The sequence below is a fragment of the Misgurnus anguillicaudatus genome, chromosome 11 (assembly GCF_027580225.2).
Source record: "Misgurnus anguillicaudatus chromosome 11, ASM2758022v2, whole genome shotgun sequence".
NCBI lineage: Eukaryota > Metazoa > Chordata > Actinopteri > Cypriniformes > Cobitidae > Misgurnus > Misgurnus anguillicaudatus.
In genome coordinates, this window is record NC_073347.2 from 3,108,349 (window position 1) to 3,131,447 (window position 23,099).

The 23,099-nt window shown below is 37.8% G+C and overlaps 1 protein-coding gene across 1 annotated transcript; it reads left to right on the top strand.

The window, feature by feature from the left end:
* The first annotated feature begins 766 nt into the window (after window positions 1–766).
* Window positions 767–10,976, top strand: fbxo28 (F-box protein 28). Its single transcript, XM_055170762.2, has 5 exons — window positions 767–1,003; window positions 3,734–3,843; window positions 4,109–4,247; window positions 9,083–9,278; window positions 9,820–10,976. The coding sequence occupies exons 1-5, from the start codon at window positions 815–817 to the stop codon at window positions 10,212–10,214; spliced, it is 1,029 nt and encodes a 342-aa protein (XP_055026737.2). The 5' UTR covers window positions 767–814; the 3' UTR covers window positions 10,215–10,976.
* Window positions 10,977–23,099: the final 12,123 nt, after the last annotated feature.

Here is a 23,099-nt window from a genome sequence, read left to right on the forward strand (position 1 = left end):
ACAGTTGTGGTCTTGGCCACTTAAGGGCGCACAAAGGTTTTTGAACAAATTGAATATGTTCGAATGGTGTGCCAGTGAAAGCACATTTCCACATTCTTGAATATACTAAAGGAATTTATTTAGAAATGATTAGGCCTAATATTATATCATTAACTTTTACCTTAGTGAATGTAACCAGCTAAGCTACAGCCTACAGTAGTTTATCAAATACTTTTATTTTGCATGACAGTTACAGTGCAAATAATAGCTACAATAGTCAAATATAGTGCCTTGCAAAAGTATTCATACCCACTGAACATTTATACATTTTGACACGTTATACATATATTAAAATCTGTAACCCTGGCCTTGTTTTTCTGCAGGCCGTAACAAATGAGTGATTATATAAGCAGTGAAGTGAAGTCCACTTAAACTGATGATCCATGCTCAGGGAGTAGTGAGCAGTCTACTACACTGCGTAGGGAACCTGTCAATTTGGAACGCAGGCGATGCGCATCTCAAAGGTTCTGGCTAGAGGGGATACAGCTACGGACAAATCTCGCGATATGTTTGGTTTATGGTTAGGTTTAGGATGAAAACAGTAGTTCTGGCTAAATGTGATACCGCTACGTCCTAAATCCCGTGTAATTTTGGTCAGGGTTAGGTTTGGTGGTATGAATAAAATAAAACAGCGCTCATCTGGCAAGATTTTACGAGATGTTGGCCGTAGCTGTATCCCTTCTAGCCACAACACATCTCTCAAACAAGCGCGGACTTCCGCCTGATTTGCGTCGTATGCTGTGTCGTCACGTCCTGTGGTGTTGAGCTGGAGAAGATGGCGGCTGTTGTAGTGAGCGCTGATGGAGGAGTCGCGCCGCTGGATTCGGGATCAGTTTCGCCGCGGTTACCGTCACCTTCCCCGGAGCAGCCGCACCAGAATAACGCGCTGCTAGGACTCCCGATCGTTGCCATCGACAACATACTGAACTTCCTGACGTACGACGAGATCAGTCTGCTGAGACTGGTGAGAAAAACAACGACTGCAGAGAAACAGCGCAGCGAGTTCACTAACAGTGACAGCACGTTTAACCAGTCATAATTACAAATGCATGTGATCGTGTAAAACACTAGTCAACTGTCTATTTTAATCAGCAGATCTGGACAATGTAGGCGCGTCTCAAACGCCCTTTTCCTGTAATGGCCAGAAATGCTGCAGACGCCCGTGATGTCCGCAGTCTGGATCGCTAGTTCACCAAGTTAGATAACAACCAAAAATTCTCATTAGACAGCCAACCCACTAGATTTGTGAAACTATAACGTCCTGAAGTGTTGTCTAGATAGGTAGGTAAGTGACTAAGTTTTGAAATGCTCCCTAGGCAGCCAGTTCACTAGGTTTGGAGACTGATGCACAAAATGCTGCTTATTTAAATATGCAGATAGTATTGAGATGATGTCCAGTCAGTGTATCCATTAAAGGGGTCATATGAAAATCTTCCTTTTTCCATGTTTAAGTGCTATAATTGAAAAAGAACAATCCAGTAACTTAGTTTTGGTAAACCATTCTCTGCAAGCATTTGAAAAGATAATTAAATTTGACTCTCCTAGTGATGTCAAAAGGAGATCTTATTATAAATATATAGTAAATTATATAATACCGCCTCTTAATCTGCACTGCCATTTAGTCCAGAGATATGGACGTTATCAACGGAAGCACACAATTACGGACCTGAGCCGGAGTGAACTTCCTGTCCGTATTTATTTATCAGTCTGGCTGAGGGTTGTCTTGTATCGATGATCATCAGACATATGGCCGATAGCAGGCTTTCTTCATGATAGTTTGCGATTAGGGATGCATAACGATTAATTGGACTCCTTCTCGCACCTAAACTTGTAATGCGCATGACTCTGACTTTTCCTCGGCTCGCACATGAGCTTGTAATACGCGCGGCTCTGACATTTTCTTGCACTAGAGAGTTTGTTAGGCGCGCAGGGGTTTAAAACCAGCGAGTGTGACGTTCCCGCTCACGCAGGAAATTTCAGAGCACCAGGGGCCGGTTGCACCAGCTGTGCGTAAGTTACAACATAGTGCCTATTTACGTCGTAACTAAGCTAAGTTACAACTTAAGCACTACTAAACGTTTTTGCGTTGCACCATTAAACTTAGTTTAACGTAACAATACGTTGTAACTAAATATTTACGGAAGCCTCTATCTATGAATAACGATTGGAATAAGATGTCAGCCAGATTATATTAAATTGATGAGCTCGTAATTAATTATGAAGAGCCGCAAGTCCGTCAACGAGTTTTCAAGAACTGTTTCATTTTCTGTGTATCCATCAATTAATATAAGATTTAAAATTTCTTGTTTATTTTCTCCTCCATGTGTGGGATAGATATTTTCAATTAAAGTGTTTTGAGTTCCATAACGTTTGCTTTAACGTCTTTTTTAACTTTCAGTTTAGGCGAGTCAAGAATGAGTTTGAAATTACGTACTGTTCAGACTATTTCCTCATTTACCAATTATAAGGCTTCTGATTGGGTTAAGAAAAATAGACGTCATTCTATGCGACAACGCATTACTTCACGGAGAGCTTACGACCTACTAGCTATGTTCTGCCTTAAGAACAAATGGTGCAACCGAATAAAGTAAAGAGTTAGTTATAAACAACCCTGACATCAGTTCTAAGAATGTTGCGGTCGTGACAGTGTTGCCCTTAGAGTAAATCAGCTTTTTTTGTCCACCAATCAAGTGGCTTATCATAAATGAGTGCAATATTGCCATGCCCCCCGATACTTTCACGTATCGACATTCTCACAGGCTGACGGTAGGATGGTCTTTAAATGAGGCATATTGCCCAACACTAGACTGGCTAGTCACTAAACTGATCTCTCAAACAAATACCTTGTCGAAAATAAAATATTTTGGTTTAATGAAGAGGGGAGATGATAAGGAGGGATAACAACTGTGCAGCCAGGCAAAAAATCAAGGACCTGTAGCTAACATTGTATATATAAATTTTACACAGTAATGTTAACTCGGTGTGATAGTTGATATGCGTTAGATATGATATATGAACTAAGGTAATTTACTTGTCATTTATTTCCCTTGCTATCAGAAATAAACGACTGTAAAAGGGATTTTATGATTAAAGTCTACCGGAAGTTGTCTTTAGTTCACAAAAGCTGTTTGTTTATGTTGTTACTGCTGAATGCTACCATATAGTGAGAGATAATGATTGACAGCACAATTGAGTTTCAATTTCTACAAACCACCATTATGGTGATCAGTGTTTGCATTTTATCAGCTCATTTGCATTTAAAAGGACACACCCAAAATACCAACACATGTTTGCTCACACCTACAAAGTGGCAATTTTAACATGCTATAATAAATGATCTGTGGGGTATTTTCAGCTAAAACTTCACATACGTACTCTGATGACATCAAATGTTTATTTGACATCTTAAAAAGTCTTGTGAAATGTCCACTTTATAACCTACTGGTGCATATGTCAAGACATGTTTTAATACTGAATTTCTGTAATGATGCTGATCCTTTTCAATTAATTTCACTTGACTCACACACTTCTATTAGAGTATTATTCAATGCTACTAAAAATCATTTAACATCTGATTTCACGTTGGATCTAAAGGTTTCTGAATTAAACTGACTGCTGTTCGCTCTCTTCAACACCAATTTCAAAAGTATTGTTTGGTTTAATAAGCTGACATTTCATTTTTTTTTTATGTAAGGTGTGTAAACGTATGGATATGATCTGTCAGCGCATGCTTAACCAAGGCTTTCTGAAAGTGGAACGCTATCACAGTCTGTGTCAGAAACAAGTGAAAGCCCAGCTGCCGAGGTAAGACTTGCAATGCAATAACTTACTGACTAGCAGTTTAGTCCAGGGGGTTAAAATATTTACACACCCGGCTCTTAAGATTTATTTCTTCTAAAACCATATTGAGTTATTTTGCTCAAAACATATGAACAATTCGACTTCATGTTTACCTAAAAGCGAATAGAAGATGATATCTTCTATACAGCTGTCTTTATTTAACAACAGATGTGATCTAGTCAACTACTACTGAAGGAATAAATGTCATGTTATGAATTGTATGTTTTAGGAGGGAATCTGAGCGGAGGAATCACTCGTTGGCGCGTCATGCAGACATTCTAGCTGCGGTGGAGACGCGACTGTCGCTCCTCAACATGACCTTCATGAAATATGTGGATTCCAATCTGTGTTGCTTTATTCCTGGAAAGGTACAGTTTCACGTTTCTGTCCTGTAAACACCGGCAAATACTGCTAAAAATATCACAACGTTATGACTCGACTCTATGAAATACTTGATTGGTCAATGTTATAGATCAGATGTTTCTAAATAAGAGAGTTTTGGTCATCTAGGTCAGGGGTCCCCAACCTTTTTTACACTGCGGACCGGTTTCAGCTTTGAGAAAAACTTGCGGACCGGGTGGGGGTTGGTTGCGGGGTTGCTGTTCAAACAAAGTGCTTAAAAATCCTGTTTGCGAAATGTAGAGGTAAAGATCAAAGAACCATGCGTTAGGAAAATTAACGGTTTTATCATAATAGACCATATTTTGGCGGATTACTTTCAATGTTTAACGAGTTTGCCTGCCCATTTAGTCTTAATAATTAACAGTAAACGAACTTGACACAGAACTGTTTCCTTTCAAATCTACATTAAAAGTGTAGGCTATTCGTTAAAATATTACTGCAGTAAAGCCTTCACGCATTGACATGATTTGCGAGGTAAATTTTCAAATGATTCATTAAAGGAATAGTCTACTCATTTTCAATATTAAACTATGTTATTACCTTAACTAAGAATTTTTGATACATCCCTCTATCATCTGTGTGTGTGCACGTAAGCGCTGGAGCGTGCTGCGACATTTCGATAGCATTTAGCTTAGCCACATTCATTCAATTGTACCATTTAGAGATAAAGTTAGAAGTGACCAAACACATCAACGTTTTTCCCAAAATAAAACGTAGCGCTTTTCTAAGCAGATTTAAAAGAGGAACTATATTTTATGGCGTAATAGCACTTTTAGGAGTACTTCGACTCAGCGCAGTAACACCCTCCCTCTTCCATTATGAGAGTGAGAAGGGGAGCGGACTTTTCAGGCGAGTCGAAGTACTCCCAAAAGTGCTATTACGCCATAAAATATAGTTCCTCTTTTAAATCCGCTTAGAAAAGCGCTACATTTTATTTTGTACCACCAAACTTGCTCGTATAACTACTCGTCTTAAATAGGAAAAACGTTGATGTGTTTGGTCACTTCTAACTTTATCTCTAAATGGTACCATTGAATGAATGGGGCTAAGCTAAATGCTATCGAAGATGCGCTGGTAGAGAGAGTGAAAGACAGAGAGAGCGGCCCGGTAGAAAAGTTGAAGCTTAAAGGACAAAATATTTAACTATTACGTAGCTTTAATACACATTTTTTTTCAGGACGTTCTTGCGACCCGGTGGCAACTTTTCCACGACCCGGTACTGGGTCTTGATGGTGTCTACAAGTAAAAAAATAATGTAAAGGGTTTATGTAATGCTTTGTTTAATTTCATTATTTCCATAAGGTCGATAACGTGCAATGTTAGTAACTCTCTTCACCTCACACAGCACATTGATCCAAAAAATAGCCTTCTGTGTGAATGTAAACATGTCCTGAAATCCTGGGATTGCTCCCGGAATAGGGACCTAGTGAAGGATTAAAGACATAACGTAACTCAGTTGAATGCATTTGTGTAGTGTTTTTGCTGTATAGATAGACGGTTTCAGCAGTAACAACATAAACAAGCAGCTTTCGTCGTCATCACGTGACTTCCGGTGGACTCTGCGGAGAATAGATAACAGCGGAGTCCTTTTGAGGTAGTTTATTGATATGGCGAGCAGAACAACGGCACAAGTTACATAGGAACCCAGAACATTTGTTGTTTTCGATGGGGTATTTGTTTAGGGGTTCAGTTTCAGCAACTGGTCAGACCATTAGACGAACAGAAACTGGAAGTAAAGCTCTGACTAGGGATGCTCATATCAGTTAATTTTCCCGACCGACAACCGTAGCTTCTGAACCGAACATTAACCGTTAACTTATAAGATTTTAATATGAAATTGTCATTGAGTAAAAATACAGTTGACGGTTGTCTGTGAACTAGTAAAAACAAAACATTTAATTTGAACGTGCAAACAGCAGCGACAGATCAACAACAGAACCAGGATTCATACATTATCAGATATTCACGCAACATTACCTTATTAAAAAGCACGGGATCAGTCCAGTGGATTAATATCCAAAAAGGGCAGATTGTCTCCGTTTCATCTACCACAGTGTTCATAAAGCAGGACGCTTTTCAGAAAGTTTTGCTTTTGCGTCGTGTTTCTCCGTTTGTGCAAAAAGAGAGATGTTTATGAGCAGGGTCAGAGGCCATCAGCAAACGTCTGTACGGATGTGCGCGAGACCGAGACGGACCGCGTCATCTTGCGCGGACACGCGCGCGTCTCTGTTCAGCTTTCAAACACGCATACGAATGATTTTTCATACAAATGATTACTTTATCAGACCGTCAGGGCAGCAATAATTTGTGTCATTTACAGGAAATTCACAAATTAAAAATAGAAAAGTGAAATGTCTGTCGGCACCATGCATTAACACATATTTTTTTCTTTTAACTGATAACGTTAAACGGTCATAAATTCTTACCTTCGGTTAACGGTTAAACGGTCAATGTGAACATCCCTAGCTCGGACCAATCTCGTCAACGCACGTGCACCCGATGAAACTGTAGACGGTTTCATCGGACGCACGTGATACACGTCTGGATCTGAACCTTACTTCAGGTTTTGTTTTTTTAATGGTCTGACTAGTTGCTAAACGAATCTCTTACACAAATGCCTGTCCGAACATGACAAATGTTTTGGTTTCCTAGGTAACCTATGTGTTGTTGTTTTGCTTGTAATATAAATAAACTACATTTAAAGAACTTTGTTGTTAATTATTCTTAGCGGAGTTTACTGAAAGTTACGTGATGACGACGAAAGCTGCTTGTTTATGTTGTTACTGCTGAAACGGTCTATACACGTGTTAAAGCAGTGGTGCCTTCAGAAGTGCCGTACTACAAACACATTAGTTGGTTCATTATTTATTTTAAACGCAAGTAATAGTTTTGCCTTAGCTTGCTTGAAATACAGAAAACTTTACAAATATAAACAGGTTTACTTTTTAACAATCTAAGGTGGTGTTTACATTAGAGCATTTGTGTTTTAAATGTTTTAAAAGGCAGTTTAAACTGAAAACGATCCTCGTCTGGTCTATACTAGCATTTCAAAAAATATATTCGTCCACACTATACACGACCATAAACACGTGAAACATTCATGCACACTGGGCATGTGCGTAAAAGTGTAAAATAATGTATGACTCTAATGATATTTTACCTTGTAATATTGGCAAAAATCATATCTGGATAATTTTTCAGATTATGATAACAGACAATATTTTAAGTTATACAACAGTTCTTTCTGGTTATCGAATCTGATTCAACTAGTATCAGAACAGTAACCGCTTTACCATTTCATATGGTTTACATATCATTCCGCCACTGCTAATGAATGAGTGAGGAAAGCACTTGAGCTGTACGGTCGCTCTGTCTGTGATTGGATAAAGCTGCCAACAGAGCGTCACATGAGCCTGAATTACTTCAAACATCGGAGGTCTTGATGTGTTTATCGTTAAATGTCCTGTTCAAGTCGTCTGGAGCGGGACGCTTTGCACAATTGACCAATTACAATCGATGGGGCCATCATTTCAGATCTGATTATATCAACTGTTTTGCTTACTCATTGCATTCACATTATAGACTTAAACTGTGATAATCATAGCAATGTAAATTTGTCCTTTGTATTTACATTGCAAATATTAGGATGCCAAACCGTGGAAACATGATTTTAAACAGTCTTAAGCTTTATTTACATAGGTGTGCTGTGTGTATACCTGGAAATTCTCTAAAGATTTTTGGTGCCCATGGGTAAACAAGTCTGGATGAATAATTTTGTATTAACAGGACGTTTTGAAGCAAAGTCGTCTTTCTTGCTAACAAGTCAATATGTGGCATCTAATGAATTTAAATGTCAAGCCAAAGAATGAATAAGACAGCAATGTAGTTGAGTTGTGAGGGGTTTACACTTTATTATATGATGTATGATGGTTCTCAAACTTTTTCGGCGTGCGTCCCTCCTTGTGCACAGTGCATTTCTTTGTGGCCCCCCCCAAAGAAAATTTATGACAAATTTGTTCTAAAATGTAACATTTTAATTAAACAAAACATATACAAGTATTCAAAGTAGTGCTGTTTGGTTAGTAGCCTTATTTTTTTTGTTTAATTCATGATAAATTCATGTATTTTATAAAATATCATAAAACTGGGGGCCCCCCTAGCACCATCTCGCGGCCCTTAGTTTGAGAAGCACTAATATAAGTTAACGAAATGTATCTACGAGATAGAATTAGGTTTTGTGTTAGTTACTGTTATTAATATCTCTACTGAAAAATATAGATAAAACCTGCATAAGCTGGTTTTAGCTGGTCTTATCTGGTTTTGATTGTGTAGCAAGCTGGTCTTGGTGTGTTTTGGTCACTTTTTAAGCTGGATTTTAGGCTGGAAGACCAGCTGACCCACCAGCTTTGCCAGGCTGAGAGGACCAGCTACTGCCACCTTAAATCAGCTAAAAGCTTATGCTGGTCTTGGCTGGATTTTTCAGTAGGGATGGCAAGTACATGTAACATTTATAGCAAGGATGTGGTAAAGAAAGATGCTGATTAAAACAGATTGATTTATCACACTGCCTCTCGTATAATACAACTCATTAGCCAAAACCTAATTTTAGTATAGCATGTTATAGGAGCTAGATAGATTCGAGAGTATTAGACTGTTCATCTACTACGCGCTTGAGTTTATTTATTATTTATTCTTTTGTGTGCCTCAAGTCTTTGGTGTATTGCTCCATTTAAAAAAAATAAAATGTGTACTTTGAGTTTAAAACCAGCGTTTTTTCCCCCCTCTTTTCTTACATCTATAGGTAATAGATGAGATTTATCGTGTTTTGCGGTACGTCAATTCCACACGTGCTCCACAGAGAGCTCATGAGGTTCTTCAGGAACTGAGAGACATCTCCTCTATGGCCATGGAGTATTTTGATGAGAAGATCGTCCCCATCCTGAAGAAGAGACTTCCTGGAGCTGATCTCTCTGGACGTCTGATAGGATCTGCTCCGGGTAAAGACACTTTTAAATCACTTGTTCTAATAAGAATGGGTCATGATGGTCGAAGAATGGGTTTAGTCAGGTCAGCTTTTTCCGAGCGTCAGCATTTATCCTCAACGTGATCCGTTTTAACTCTTTTCCTGCCATTGACGAGTTATCTCTTCAATTAAGATAAACGCTTCCCTGCCAATGACGAGTTTTTACAGAAATCCATATTTCCGCTATTATCCACCAGGTGGCGCTCTTACCCAACTTATTAAACACTAAAGCATCCACTCATCCAAAAACAGTAAAAACTCTGTGTATGTTTTGATCATCGCTCTGAATCTGATCTCGAACAAAAGTTCTTTACAAAAATTTAATTATTTCAGCTTTTTGCTCAAAATGTTATATTTTTAAAGAATCCTGGGGAACGTGTTAAGCTGTATGGTCTAAAGTTTTCTGAAGTGGATGTTTATTAGACCCCCGACATCTTTTAGACACTAGTGTCTATTTTAGGTGATGCATATCTAATCCCTCTCCGTCTAATCAAACTCACCCCTGTGTCTCGCAGTGGCCGGTCCCTCCACCTCTCTGACCACCATGTCCCTGCTGGCCAAAAACACGCCGTCGCGCTCCGAGATGACCAAAGTCCAGCAGCAGGTGAAGGTGAACGGAGCGTCGATGGTCGCCCTGCGGCGGGAGATGCAGGAGGTGCGCGTCAAACAGCTGGAGCAGCAGAAACAGCTGCAGGACCAGGAGCAGAAGCTTCTGGAGCAGTCGCAGGTGATCGGTGAGCAGAACGCCCGGCTGGCTGAGCTGGAGCACAAGCTCAGGGAACTGATGGACAGCGCGGCGGCCGCCTCCACGAGCGCGGCTAACGGCACAGAGGACGAGAGCAACACGGCCATCAAGCGAAAGTGCTCCGACAGCCCGCGACACTCCAAACGCCTGCGCAGCAAAAAATAGGAGACGTTTCAAAACGTGTATATTTTTACATTTTCATTTTGCTTCCTTCATAATATATCGATTCTTATTTCTTAAGTGTCCCTCCAGCGGTGAAGCAGATGTCGCAGAGAGGCGAGAAATGAAAGGACAGTTGAAAACGAGAGGGTTTTTTCTTTTATCAATGGTTTGGTTTCCCTCATATTAAATATTACACTAACGCTCGAAGCCCCATCGCTTATTTTTAATGTTTGGCGTCGGCCTTGAGCTGTACATTTTCCCAAGGAAACATAGCAGAAATCATTGAATGTGCAAAGCTTTAGTAAATCGGACACTCGCAAGAGCTCGGTGCTCGTCTCCATATGGACAGCACGTAGTAAACGCGAGTATGAAGCAAGCCGCTTGCCCCTGAAGACGCTGGCGGCGCGCATACCTAGCTTCTTTGGCCCTCGGCAGTAGCCGTTTCAGATGAGATCTCCCCCTTTTGAAATGGACGACACAAGCCTACCAGACTACTAAGTTGTATTGTTGTATAAACCGTAAATATCAGCTTTGTTCTGTGTTCTACGAGTTAAATATTTCGTCTGCGATGTGCTGTAACAGTTAGAGCAAATTAAAGGTCATTGCAGACGTCTACAGGTGTAGCATACACGATGATGATATTGTCAGTCACTGGTCAGGATAGTGTCTTGTAGGTGTCAATGTCATGTTGTACCTGCCACTGTTTGTAGGTGTATTATTTTCTGCAAATAGAATTGTGTCAGTGCAATAAAAAAAACAAAAATGTGGAAAGCCTTGTTACTAGGAAAGTAAATTATTGATGTTTATTTTGCTTATAACTCTTTCATGACTTTGATAATTCATCTTAGGAAAGCAAATGGATGTATGGAAAAGCACATGGCTGTGTCTGGTCAAGTAAACAGATTTTATATATAAGGTGCCAAAAAATGAATGTAAATAATCTTTAAAATTGTTCTTTGATATCTACATAGAAGGTCTGTGCAAAAATTACCCAGAGATGGTTTTACATCTCCAATTACAACCCTAGGATTTGTCCCCAGAATGAAATGGTCTATTATCTTATTTAAAGGGTCATGAATAATAATGTTGAGCTCTGCTCTGATTGGCTACTCTTTCAGTAGCTCTGTGTGTGTGTGTGAACAGATTTTATTTAGAGTCTGTATGAGATGATACTGAGCCCCTAAGGTGACATTGGAGTAAAAAAATCTAAAGTTTACTTACGAGTGCTCACTTGAAACTTTTGTGCGCGCACATGAAACTATCGCGTGTGCACGTGAAGGCAAAAGTTTCACGTGCGCAAGCGAAACTAAACGCGGTAGTCACGTGCTACATTTTTGCTCAACGTCCCCTTAGGGGCTCCATAAGATGAAGATACAGATTTTTTTAGAAGTGATCAATTGTTTGTAGATTGTTAATGGATGTTTCTGGGTGGTAACTTTGTGTGTGTTTTTTCAGTATGGAGCTGCAAAATGTAACTGTAACGTCAATAGTAGAACTTCAGCCTAAACGTTGACATATTACGTTAAAGGAACAGTATGTAAGAAATTTATATCAATTAATCATAAAATGGCCCTGATATGTCACTAGACATTAAGAAATCATTTAATTTCAAATACTTATATCACTCACAACAGTGGTCTGGACAGGATATTGTCATTTAAAAAGTGGAGTTGCATCCCTCAACTGATGTTTATGTTGTCATGTTGTGTATTGGCCACCAGGGGCCTATACCATGAAGCTGGTTTAGTTGGTTAGCCAGCTTTGTTTAGGATAAGTTTGTGCAAATCCTGGGTTTTGGGTACCATGAAAATAGCTTTTACCAACAAGGCCTGCACATTGGCTTGGTTTGTCAACCTGAAACTAATCCTGTAACCCTGAGTTTGTTTAACCATTTTCATGGTACGGGCCCCAGTTGTGTGATTGCAGTACCAGTTTTAGCCACAAGTTTTGTGATTGCAGTACCAGTTTTGACCACAATCCTACATACTGTTCCTTTAACTGCCATATAACGCTAACTCAACACTCACAGCTTTGTTTTTAGCATTGTAACAACATAATGAGTAATTTAATATTGGGGGCGTACATCTCGACTGTAACATCACAGTTAGTGTTATGTTGCGATTGGTCTGTTTTCCAGCGGTCTTTTCCTTCTGCTGGTATTTTAACTGTGTTGACAAAGTAAACGAGTTAAGAGGATTCAAGAAGGCTTTTTTCAATCGTTAAATAAGATGGTTTAGAAGAAAGTCATGTAGCAGGTGGCATGAAGTCACATTTTTATCACTACCATTCTTATGGATCTTCAAAATCGATCATTTCTGAGCCATTTACAGCACCAAACAGAAGTATAAATCTTTTTGCCAAATGCCAGATTCAGTTTCAGATACACACTCTCTCTCTATTTCTGCACATTTACCTGACACATGAGAAACGACTAACTTTTAATGTTTTGTCAAGATTACACCAAACAGATTCACACTTCATGATTTGTTTGCTTTAGTTTGATGTCAGCTGCCTTTCTTTTCAGCGATGTTTGTTTAAATGTTTTAAAGTAAAAACATTGTAGTCCACCTAGGTGGAAAAGAAGTACACTTCCATAATGTACTTAAAGTGCTCTAACTTTCTACTTAAAGGTGCAGTGTGTAAACTTTAGAGGCATCTAGGGGTGAGATTGTGAATTGCAACCAACGGCTTAGTCCACTGCTCGTCCCTCGCTTTGAAACGTATAAAGAAGCTACGGTAGCCAACACCGGAAAAACATGTCATCGACGGAGACAACTTCGTAAACAAAGTTTGTCCGTTAAGGGCTTCTGTAGAAACATGGGGCACAAAATGGCAACTTCCATGTGTGTATGTAGATAAAACGCCTCATTCTAAGGTAATAAACACATAACGGTTCATTATAAAAAGGTTTTTATACACCCCTGATAATATAGTTTTGTATATTATTTTCCATTTCTGTCAAGAGATCCTTTAAAAAATTACACACTGCACCTTTAATCATACTAAAAAGTCTTCTTAAGATTATCTAAGTGTACTTCTCTGTGCTATTTTGAGACCATGAATATGAAATAAAATAAACATTTGCTAAAAATTAGTTTAGGTACCACTATAGTAAACTTGATCCTATATTTGTATGAAAGTTGGATTTAAGTTTAATACTAGTGTTAACTAAATCTTAAAATAAGTACACTTAGATAATCTTAAGAACATCTTAACAAAATGAGTGCATGGAAGTAGAGCACTTTTAAGTACACTATGAAAGTGTAGTATACTTTATCATCTGGGTAAAACTCTTTCTTATCATAGCCCTGTTATTAGATCCCTAAAATGAGATGTGATATTGGTCAGTTTTATTCTTTTTTTGCTCAAGCTCATCACTTATTTATCATAACAGCAGGTCTGCAGCTGTTCCTGTTATGTAAATGAGATTGAATTGTGGTTTGGAGGTGAAGTCTGACCTGTTCGCATCATTTTTATTTTAAAACGTGAGACAATAACAATTTATTATTCATATAAAATAATAATTTAAATACAATCAGTGATGTTGCTGATATTTATGGACACTGCCAATTTTAAATGATCCAGCTCTGTCTTATTATTAAACATTAAGGGATGTTTGAAGGATTTTGAATTTTATTGACGAATATGTCTTCTACGCTTTTGAGCAAGAGCATTTATTATTTATTATATATCTCCCCTTTAAAGGCGGAGTGCACAATATCTCACAAACGCTTTGGAAAAGAGATTCGGGCTGACTACTAAAACACACTTGTAGCCAATCAGCAGTAAGGGGCGTGTCTACTAATCGACATTGTTGCCTGGGTTGCGTATGTGTTGGGCAGGTCTATCAACAGAAGATCCAGGGGCGCATTTCAGTAACTGGAACACTGAGTTGACTTACTCTGAGATGGGTTAGTTCAATCGAGACTGTCACTCTTAGTAGATTGACTCTAAAGGATTAGTCAATTTTCTTTAAAAAAAAATCCAGATAATTTACTCACCACCATGTCATCCAAAATGTTGATGTCTTTCTTTGTTCAGTCGAGAAATTATGTTTTTTGAGGAAAACATTCAAGGATTTTTCTCATTTTAATGGACCCCAACACATAACAGTTTTAATGCAGTTTATAATTGCAGTTTCAAAGGACTCTAAACAATCTCAAACAGTGCATAAGGGTCTTATCTGGCAAAACCATTGTCATTTTTGACAACAAAAAAAAATATGCACTTTTAAACCACAACTTCTCGTCTATCTCCGGTTCTGTGATGCGCCAGTGCGACCTCACGCAATACATCATCACGTCAAGAGGTCACGGATGACGTTTGCAAAACTACACCCCAGTGTTTACAAGTGTGGAGAAAGAGGACCGTTCTGATGTTGTTGTATGTGAAATGATACTAATTAATGTCTTTGTGTCAGTTTATTGTTTAAAATGGTCCGCAAATGTGCGTTTCTTATATGTAACACGTGACCTTTCCACGGCATTACGCCATTACGTGAGGTCACGCTGGCGCGTCAGAGATAGACGAATAGTAGTGGTTTGAAAGTACGTTATTGTTTTCATGCAGATGCAATCCCATAGACAAAAAGTATATAAAAGCATCTCAGCTAAAAATGAAATTTAAGCATAACACTTGTATTCCAACTCATGTTGCCGATACGTCTGCCCTGACCACCACAGCACTAGACCAGCAATAATGACGAGTGGATTCATAAGAAATGTAAAGGAAACTTTTGTTCAGATGTAAGAGCACGGCCACAAAGACTGATATTAGTCATGTAAGGATATTTATATATCTAAAATAACTGCAAAGAAAAATAATACCGCTCACATAAATGCACGTGGATATGACAAAAATCCACTCGGGTCTCAAAATCCTCTCGCGACATAAATGTACATTAACTTCCTACAAATGAATGCAACATCATCATCTACAGGATCCTCTATACATGAGATTTTAGTCACTTAGACGGTCTCTGCACCTAAGTATATCAAATTAGCTTTACAAGTCATTTCAATGTAGACTACTGTTTACATTTTTTTTTTAAATTTAAGTATAATTTATAAAATATATAAAGCACTAAGGTAAAATAATTTGCACTGGCAGTTCAATTATAACTTAAAAAATATTTTACAGTGTATGTAATAAAATGTGCGCAATGAATGAATGTACTAAAGCAACTAACAAGATTAAACACCGCTACTCCTTTAAAAATGGGGAGGAGACCACAAGAAACTCTGAGTTTACAAAACCTGCTCCCGATTAGGTTAGGTTCACAAAGTTACTCCAGAAACAGACTCTTAGTATAAGTTACCTCTCCTTCTGAAACAGGCTTGACTTGCCTGTCTCAGGTTTAACCTCTCATTTTGAAACGGAAAACTCAGAGTTTCCCTCATTTCAGGGTTAGCATACTCAGAGTTTGCACTTAACCACCTTTCTGAAACGGACCCCTCTATTGGGGTATTTGTTTGGCGTGTTTGTTTAGGTGATTTCAAATGTCAACATTGGCTTTCAGAGATCATGGACCCTGCAAAGTACAAAGAAGTTTTACTTTCTTGCTTTCAGTAAACACACCTGTAAGCTTTGTTTTAATGACTTCAATATTCAACAATATCTAGAATGACAATCCAACACAAGCTGATCTGTTTTTGTGCTCAGAAAATTTCCTGACTCCTCATCCCCTACAAAACTCTGAGACCGGCTGCATTTTTATTATGGTCTCTGTAGGGTCTGATCTAAACCCATCAGTTGAGATGTGTTTCTTTCATCTAACACATGGGCTGAGTCTGAAATCTAAGGCAGGTGGCATGAAGGCAGATTTGGCTGGGATACACATTCGGACAGACTTCAAAGGCAGCGTAATGGAATTCAGTTTGAAATTTAAACGGAGAGCACCTTTGTGATAACTAATCTGATATTTGAAAACTAAACTACAACCCCAAATCAGAAAAAGTTGGGACACAGTAGAAATTGTGAGTAAAAAAAGGAATGGAATAATTTACAAATCTCATAAACGTATATTTTATTTACAATAGAATATAAATAACATATCAAATGTTGAAAGTGAGACATTTTGAAATGTCATGCCAAATATTGGTTCGTTTTGGATTTCATGAGAGCTACACATTCCAAAAAAAGTTGGGACAGGTAGCAATAAGAGGCCAGAAAATGTAAATGTACATATAAGGAACAGCTGGAGGACTAATTTGCAACTTATTAGGTCAATTGGCAACATGATTGGGTATAAAAAGAGCCTCTCAGAGTGGCAGTGTCTGTCAGAAGTCAAGATGGGCAGAGAATCATCAATTCCCCCAATGCTGCGGCGAAAAATAGTTTTCTGAGCTTCTCAGAAAAAAATTGCAATTAGATTGAAGTTATCATCATCTACAGTGCATAATACCATTCAAAGATTCAGAGAATCTGGAACAATCTCTGTGCATAAGGGTCAAGACCGGAAAACCATACCGGATGCCCGTGATCTTCGGGCCCTAAGACAGCACTGTATCACATGAATGCTACTGTAATGGAAATCACAACATGGGCTCTGGAATACTTCCAGAAAACATTGTCAGTGAACACAATCCACCGTGTCATTCGCCGTTGTCAGCTAAAACTCTGTAGGTCAAAAAAGAAGCCATATCTAAACATGACCCAGAAGCACAAGCGTTTTCTCTGGGCAAGACTCGTTTAAAATGGACTTTGGCAAAGTGCAAAACTGTTCTGTGGTCCAACGAATCAAAGTTTGAAGTTCTTTTTGAAAAACTGAGACGCCATTTCATCCGGACTAAAGAGGACAATGACAACCCAAGTGCTCATTTCAGAAACCTGCATCTCTGATGGTTTGGGGTTGCATGAGTGCGTGTGGCATGGGCGGCTTACACATCTGGAAAGGCACCATCAATGCTGAAAGGTTTATCCAAGTTTTAGAGCAACATATGCTCCGATTCAGACGTCGTCTCTCAGGGAAGACCTTGCATTTTCCAACATGACAATGCCAGACCACATACTGCATCAATTACAACATCAAGACTGCATATAAGAAGGATCTGAGTACTGAAATGGCCAGCCTGCAGTCCAGATCTTTCACCCACAGAAAACATTTGGTGCATCATAAAGAGGAAGATGCGACAAAGAAGACCTAAAACAGTTGAACAACTAGAAGTCTGTATTAGACAAGAATGGGACAACATTCCTATTCCTAAACATTGGTCCTCCTCCAGCTGTTCCTTACATGTACATTTAAATTTCCCGGCTTCTTATTGCTACCTGTCCCAACTTTTTTTGGAATGTGTAGCTCTCATGAAATCCAAAATGAGCCAATATTTGGCATGACATTTCAAAATGTCTCACTTTCAACATTTGATATGTTATCTATATTCTATTGTGAATAAAATATAAGTTTATGAGATTAGTAAATGATTCCATTCCTTTTTTACTCACAATTTCTACTGTGTCCCAACTTTTTCTGATTTGGGGTTGGACTAATGTCTTGCTAGAAATGCAACAAAAGGTGTAAAAAGTGAAAATAAAACTTTATTTAAACTAAATTTGTGCTCCAGCCGCTTTCGTGATCGCCATTCAATTCAACCAGGCTCAACCAATCACATTCTCTGTGCACGCCCACGCATAGAATTGTGGGACAAGACAATGAAGGTGCAGCATTTTAGAGATTTTGGACGCAGCCATAATTAAACTCAGGTTTTAGTGAAGATTGTATTGGTGCTCTTGAGATTTTTGAGGAACACTGTATTACCATATTACTCCCAATATCATACAGGTCGTCAGGTGTATACCCTACACTTTCAAATTAATATAACTCTGGCATTTTTTGGTCTAGAAGCCTAATCTTGGTCTTGTTTTAAAGACACTTTAGGGGTTTTTCACAGAAGTGTATGCAGGTAAAAATCTTAATTTAAAAAAAAATGTTATAGCAGTTTAAATTTATTTTAAGAAATAAACATAATTCAATAACATAATTTTATAAACTTAAAGGCAGGGTGCATTACCTCTGAAAGCCAATGTTGATATTTGAAATCACCTAAACAAACACGCCCCTACCCCAATAGAATCTGGACCTTCTTTTAAAAGACCCACCCCACACATACTCAACCCCGGCAAGGATGTCGGTTAGTTGACACGCCCCTTACTGCTGATTGGCTATAAGTGTGTTTTGGTAGTCGGCCCGTTTCCTTTTCCAAAGCGTTTTTCAAACATTGTGCACTCCGCCTTTAATTATAAAAAAATCAAATATTTAAAATATTTCACAAAAGTAATAATGCAAACATGAAGCCATACGTCTGAAGTAGTTATGATCCAAATTTCAAGTAAAAATCACAAAAAAATTAGGTTTGTGTCACGCTTTTAGTGGTTTTACCAACAACGGCCACTAGGTGTCAACGGTTTGCTGCATGCTCTTGTCACAAATTAATAAATTACTGTCACTGCATTATTATTAATGCAAAAAAGGTTTTAAAATATGAAAATTACTTAGAGCTTTCCAATGATATATAGTTTGTCAACATTTTTGAAGATTTATAATAGGATATAGTGTTATGGATAAATAATAATTAATATGCATTCCTATGGGCCGGGGATCATGTAACAAAAAACTGTCACTACATTATGTTTATCATCAAATGACCTTGAAATATGAAAACTACTTTCTGAGAGCTTTCCTGTGATATTTAGTTTGTCATGATTTTTAGGTTAGGGTTTTAGTGTTATAAATAAGTAAAAACAAATTTGGCCTACTTGTGGGCCCGTAACCTTTTAGAAACTGATTCTTACTATGTCATAATTTTCCCCAAATTGTGATGAAATATGAAAACAACACTCTTAGAGCTTTCAAATTATATAGTTTGTAGTCAAGATTTTTAGGTTTAGGATAGGGTATTAGTGTTCCAAATATATAATATCGAAGTGGGCCTACCTGTGAACCCGTGGCATTTTAGAAAATGGCTTCACATTTACCAAAATGGTGATGATAAATAAAATCTATTGTTTCAAACAATATATAGTTTGTCATGATGATTGGGTAAGAATTCACATGCAAAACACTGAAGTAAACATAGGTGTCCCACTGGCGGGACTGATATAAGGCACTCTCTCTTTATAAATGAATCAATTACTCTTCCTCCCTACATAATTTATTTTATAAAACACTGTTGAAATATCTATTCAAGAGGCTTAGACCTTTCCAATGATTATAGATAGACAAAAATTTACATGCAAAATATTGAAGTAAACTCAAGTGTCCTGCTCATGGGACAGTGCCACTTAAACTTTTTGTTGCAAATGGTATCAGAAGTGACCTATTTACACATACACACACAACCTATGAAGATAATGATGATGATATAGGGTTAGTTAAGGAAGTCCTATGTCTTTGTAAAGGGGGTGAGACTACAAACACCCCTTTTCTCGGCACCAAATTCAAAATGTATGTTACATTTCAACTACAAATATAACGCACTTTCAATAAAGATTAATGTTCTACAGGTGAAATGCTCATCACAGCCGGCATCAAGATCCATCACAGATAAACTGATGTTGTGTTTATTCTCAGTGCCAAAATGTACACATGTAGGTTACATTCAGTAGTCATGTCATAACTACTGGTGTACAACAGGGTCTTTAGGGGTGCTGTAACGGATGTGGTTTATGATGATTGTTTACATTAGTGTGTTTTCGTTTTACTTCTGCCATGGTTACGCCTGCATCCATGCTATACTCTGGAAGCGCTGTGGACCTTGTCGAAAACTCACTGCAGTGTAGATGCTGTGTAGAGATGTTTGTTTTAAGACAGTGTTTTCAAATAAAAACATTCCTTGTCTTTACTAGTAAAGGCTGTTACTGTATCATGTGAAGTAAACCACATTAACATTAATGATTGACAGAAAGGCAAATGAACTGAATGACTTTTATCTTCGGGTTTTAAATTCATGATTTTTTTGATCAATGTAAATCTATTATAGGCTCTCTGAGAGATGATATAGTTCAGAGGTAGATAGTTCCAAGATACAGACAGTTACTGTTTCTTAAGTTATGAACAAAGACATCTCAAGGACCTGATGGCATTTCTGATGGGAGTATAAACACTCTTTCAACATACACTGAAAGCGTACAGAAAAAAAGCCCCATCTGTCTGAGAATAATGATTCATACTGTATTAACATCAATAATAATGAAATACTTTTTGAAAACTGAAGTAACTTCAAAGTTAGATCCATGCAGTTTGCTTATAGACAGGGCAAGAGTACAGATGATGAAGTGAGAAGTATCACCTATTTAGTCTCTAAACATCTGAAGGACTGAAAGGAATATGTACGCTTTTTATTGATTTAACACTTTGCAATCATATTGATTATGGGATGAACTGAAACAGACGGATGTAAATCATTTTATTATAAAATCTTACATTTCTTTTTTAATAGATAGAACCCAACATGTTAAAGTTATAAAGATAATGTCTGTTTCTCATCAGTACAGATGTTGATAACTTGTGTACTTTGTTACAACAGAGATTGTATTTGAGACTTTATATGATTATGATGTTGTTTTATTAAGCTGTACAGGAGAATGTGATTAGATAGAAATAATTGAAAGCGTGCACATTTTACTCAAGCTGCCATAAAAATGATTGGCAGAAAAGAACCTTTAAGTTTCCACACCTTGTATATAAAGTCTATGCTAAGATTCTGAATGACACAACCAGGGCCGGCCCGAGGCATAAGCGAACTAAGCAGCCGCTTGGGCCCCCGTGGCCACCAAGGGGGCCCCCAATCGTTTTTTTTTACAATTAAATAACTTAAACAAGTAATATAAATGAATGAATATGAATGAATGAATGAATACAAATGAATAAATGAAAAAATCAAGACAAAAAAATCTGATTTGCAGACAGCTATAGCGTTTGAGACTCATGTGCAATATAGACACCTCGCGTGCATTGACAATTCGTGCCGGTGTGCAAGTGCGCGTAACTGTAATAAATGATAAGCCATGTCACAAAAAAATATGTATCCCTCTGGTGCCGAAAAGAGAAAGAAGAAAAGGACATTGCGGATTAATATGCAAATTTAAATAGGGAAAGTTTATCATTTCACGTGTTTAAAGGGCTTGCAAATGTTAACATTTCAAGTGTTTTTAAACCATTTAACCCGCAAAAAGGCACTAAAGTAAGAAGCTTTCTGGACACACATGCGTTTGTATGTTATAATTAATTTAATTTGATTTCTGTACCTAATGCTAATTTTAGCCCTTACTTAATGTGCAACTTTGTTCTTTTAATAAATGTTTGTAATTTCTTTATTTTTTTTATAAAGAAATTGGTGATGGGGCCCCCAAACAAATTCTGCTTAGGGCCCCTAAGATGCTCGGACGGGCACTGGACACAACACACATCTTAAATTTTGAGTTTTAAACGTTACCATCAGGTTAAGAATGCAGAGTAAACCGGTTTAAGAATGTCTGCAATTAACCTACTGAACAACCCTAAATAAGTTATTTTTGTTACGTCATATATGTGATGGGACAGTTTTTTTTTTTTTATTATTATTTTGTTATGGTGTCATTTTATTTTGTGCTTTATGTGATGCAGTGGTTGTATTTTGGAGCCCAAAACAAATTTCCCTCTGGGAAAAAGTATTCATGAGCACATTACACAGGCCCACAAATCGCTAAATTATCTGGATTCAATCAAACATTGTTGAATACATTTAAAGATAATGTCAATACACAATGAAACAAAATATATTACATTGCTAGTAGTTTTTGGGTATTTTAATGCAAAAATGTGAAATATGTTGCTTATAAATCAATTTTCAGAGATCATGAATTTTGAGTTCCAGCTTTTAAATAATTGACGGGTCCGCGTCGGTTCCGGGTCCAATTTTCAAAATAATAGACGGATTCGGGTCGGTTTAGTGTAGCACATTTAATTACGGGTTTCTTCGAGTTCGGGTACAAATTTTTTGACTCATATAGACCTCTACATGGAACATTTCTCAACCAATCAGAATAAAGTATTCAACAGACCCATGGTATAAATATATACCACGGGCCTGTTAAATGCTTTTTTCTGATTGGTTGAGAAATGTTCCATGGGGGCCCTGCCGAAAAAAACAGCATCTAACCAGCATGGACCAGCATGGGAATTATGCTGGTTTGATGCTGGTTTAGCTGGTGGTCACCGGCATACCAGCACCAAAACACAACATATGCTGGTCTTGCTAGTATGACCAACATGGGATGCTGGTGCTAATGCTGGTGCTGATGCTGGTTTAGCTGGTGTTCACTAGAAAACCAGCATCAAAACACAACATATGCTGCTGGTCTTGTGGTTATGCTGTTTTTTCAGCAGCGGGTTGATTTCTATTCTGTAAACCGCACACCTAACCTGTCAAATGTCTTAAAAATAGGCACCAGAGCAATATTTGTGATTCACACATTGTAACAATGACAAAACATGTAAATAATGAGTCACACCCGCCAAATGATTTTGTAAAATTATGTGTTTGTTGTGAATACAAGTCTTTAAAAATGTCTGAAGAGTAACGATATTATTATAATATAATAAAACATTGTTATTGTGATAGTATTATAATATAACACATCATTGTAAAAAAAAACGATGATAGACTACTGCATTTAAAAAGTTGCGTTGCATGGATTTTAAAAAAAGCTTTTAAAAGAACCTTGCTAAAACAATAAACCATCACAGACATTCTGTTGGTTTTCATTTTTCGCAGTGGTTTTTAATGCTGAAAGCTAATCTAATCGTATTTAAACGGAAGGCAATAGAATTGACCACAAAAAAACAGCTGTTTGATGGCGCTGCGTTCGTGCGCAGTGACGTCGCCACGCCGGCCCCGCCCATGTTTGCGT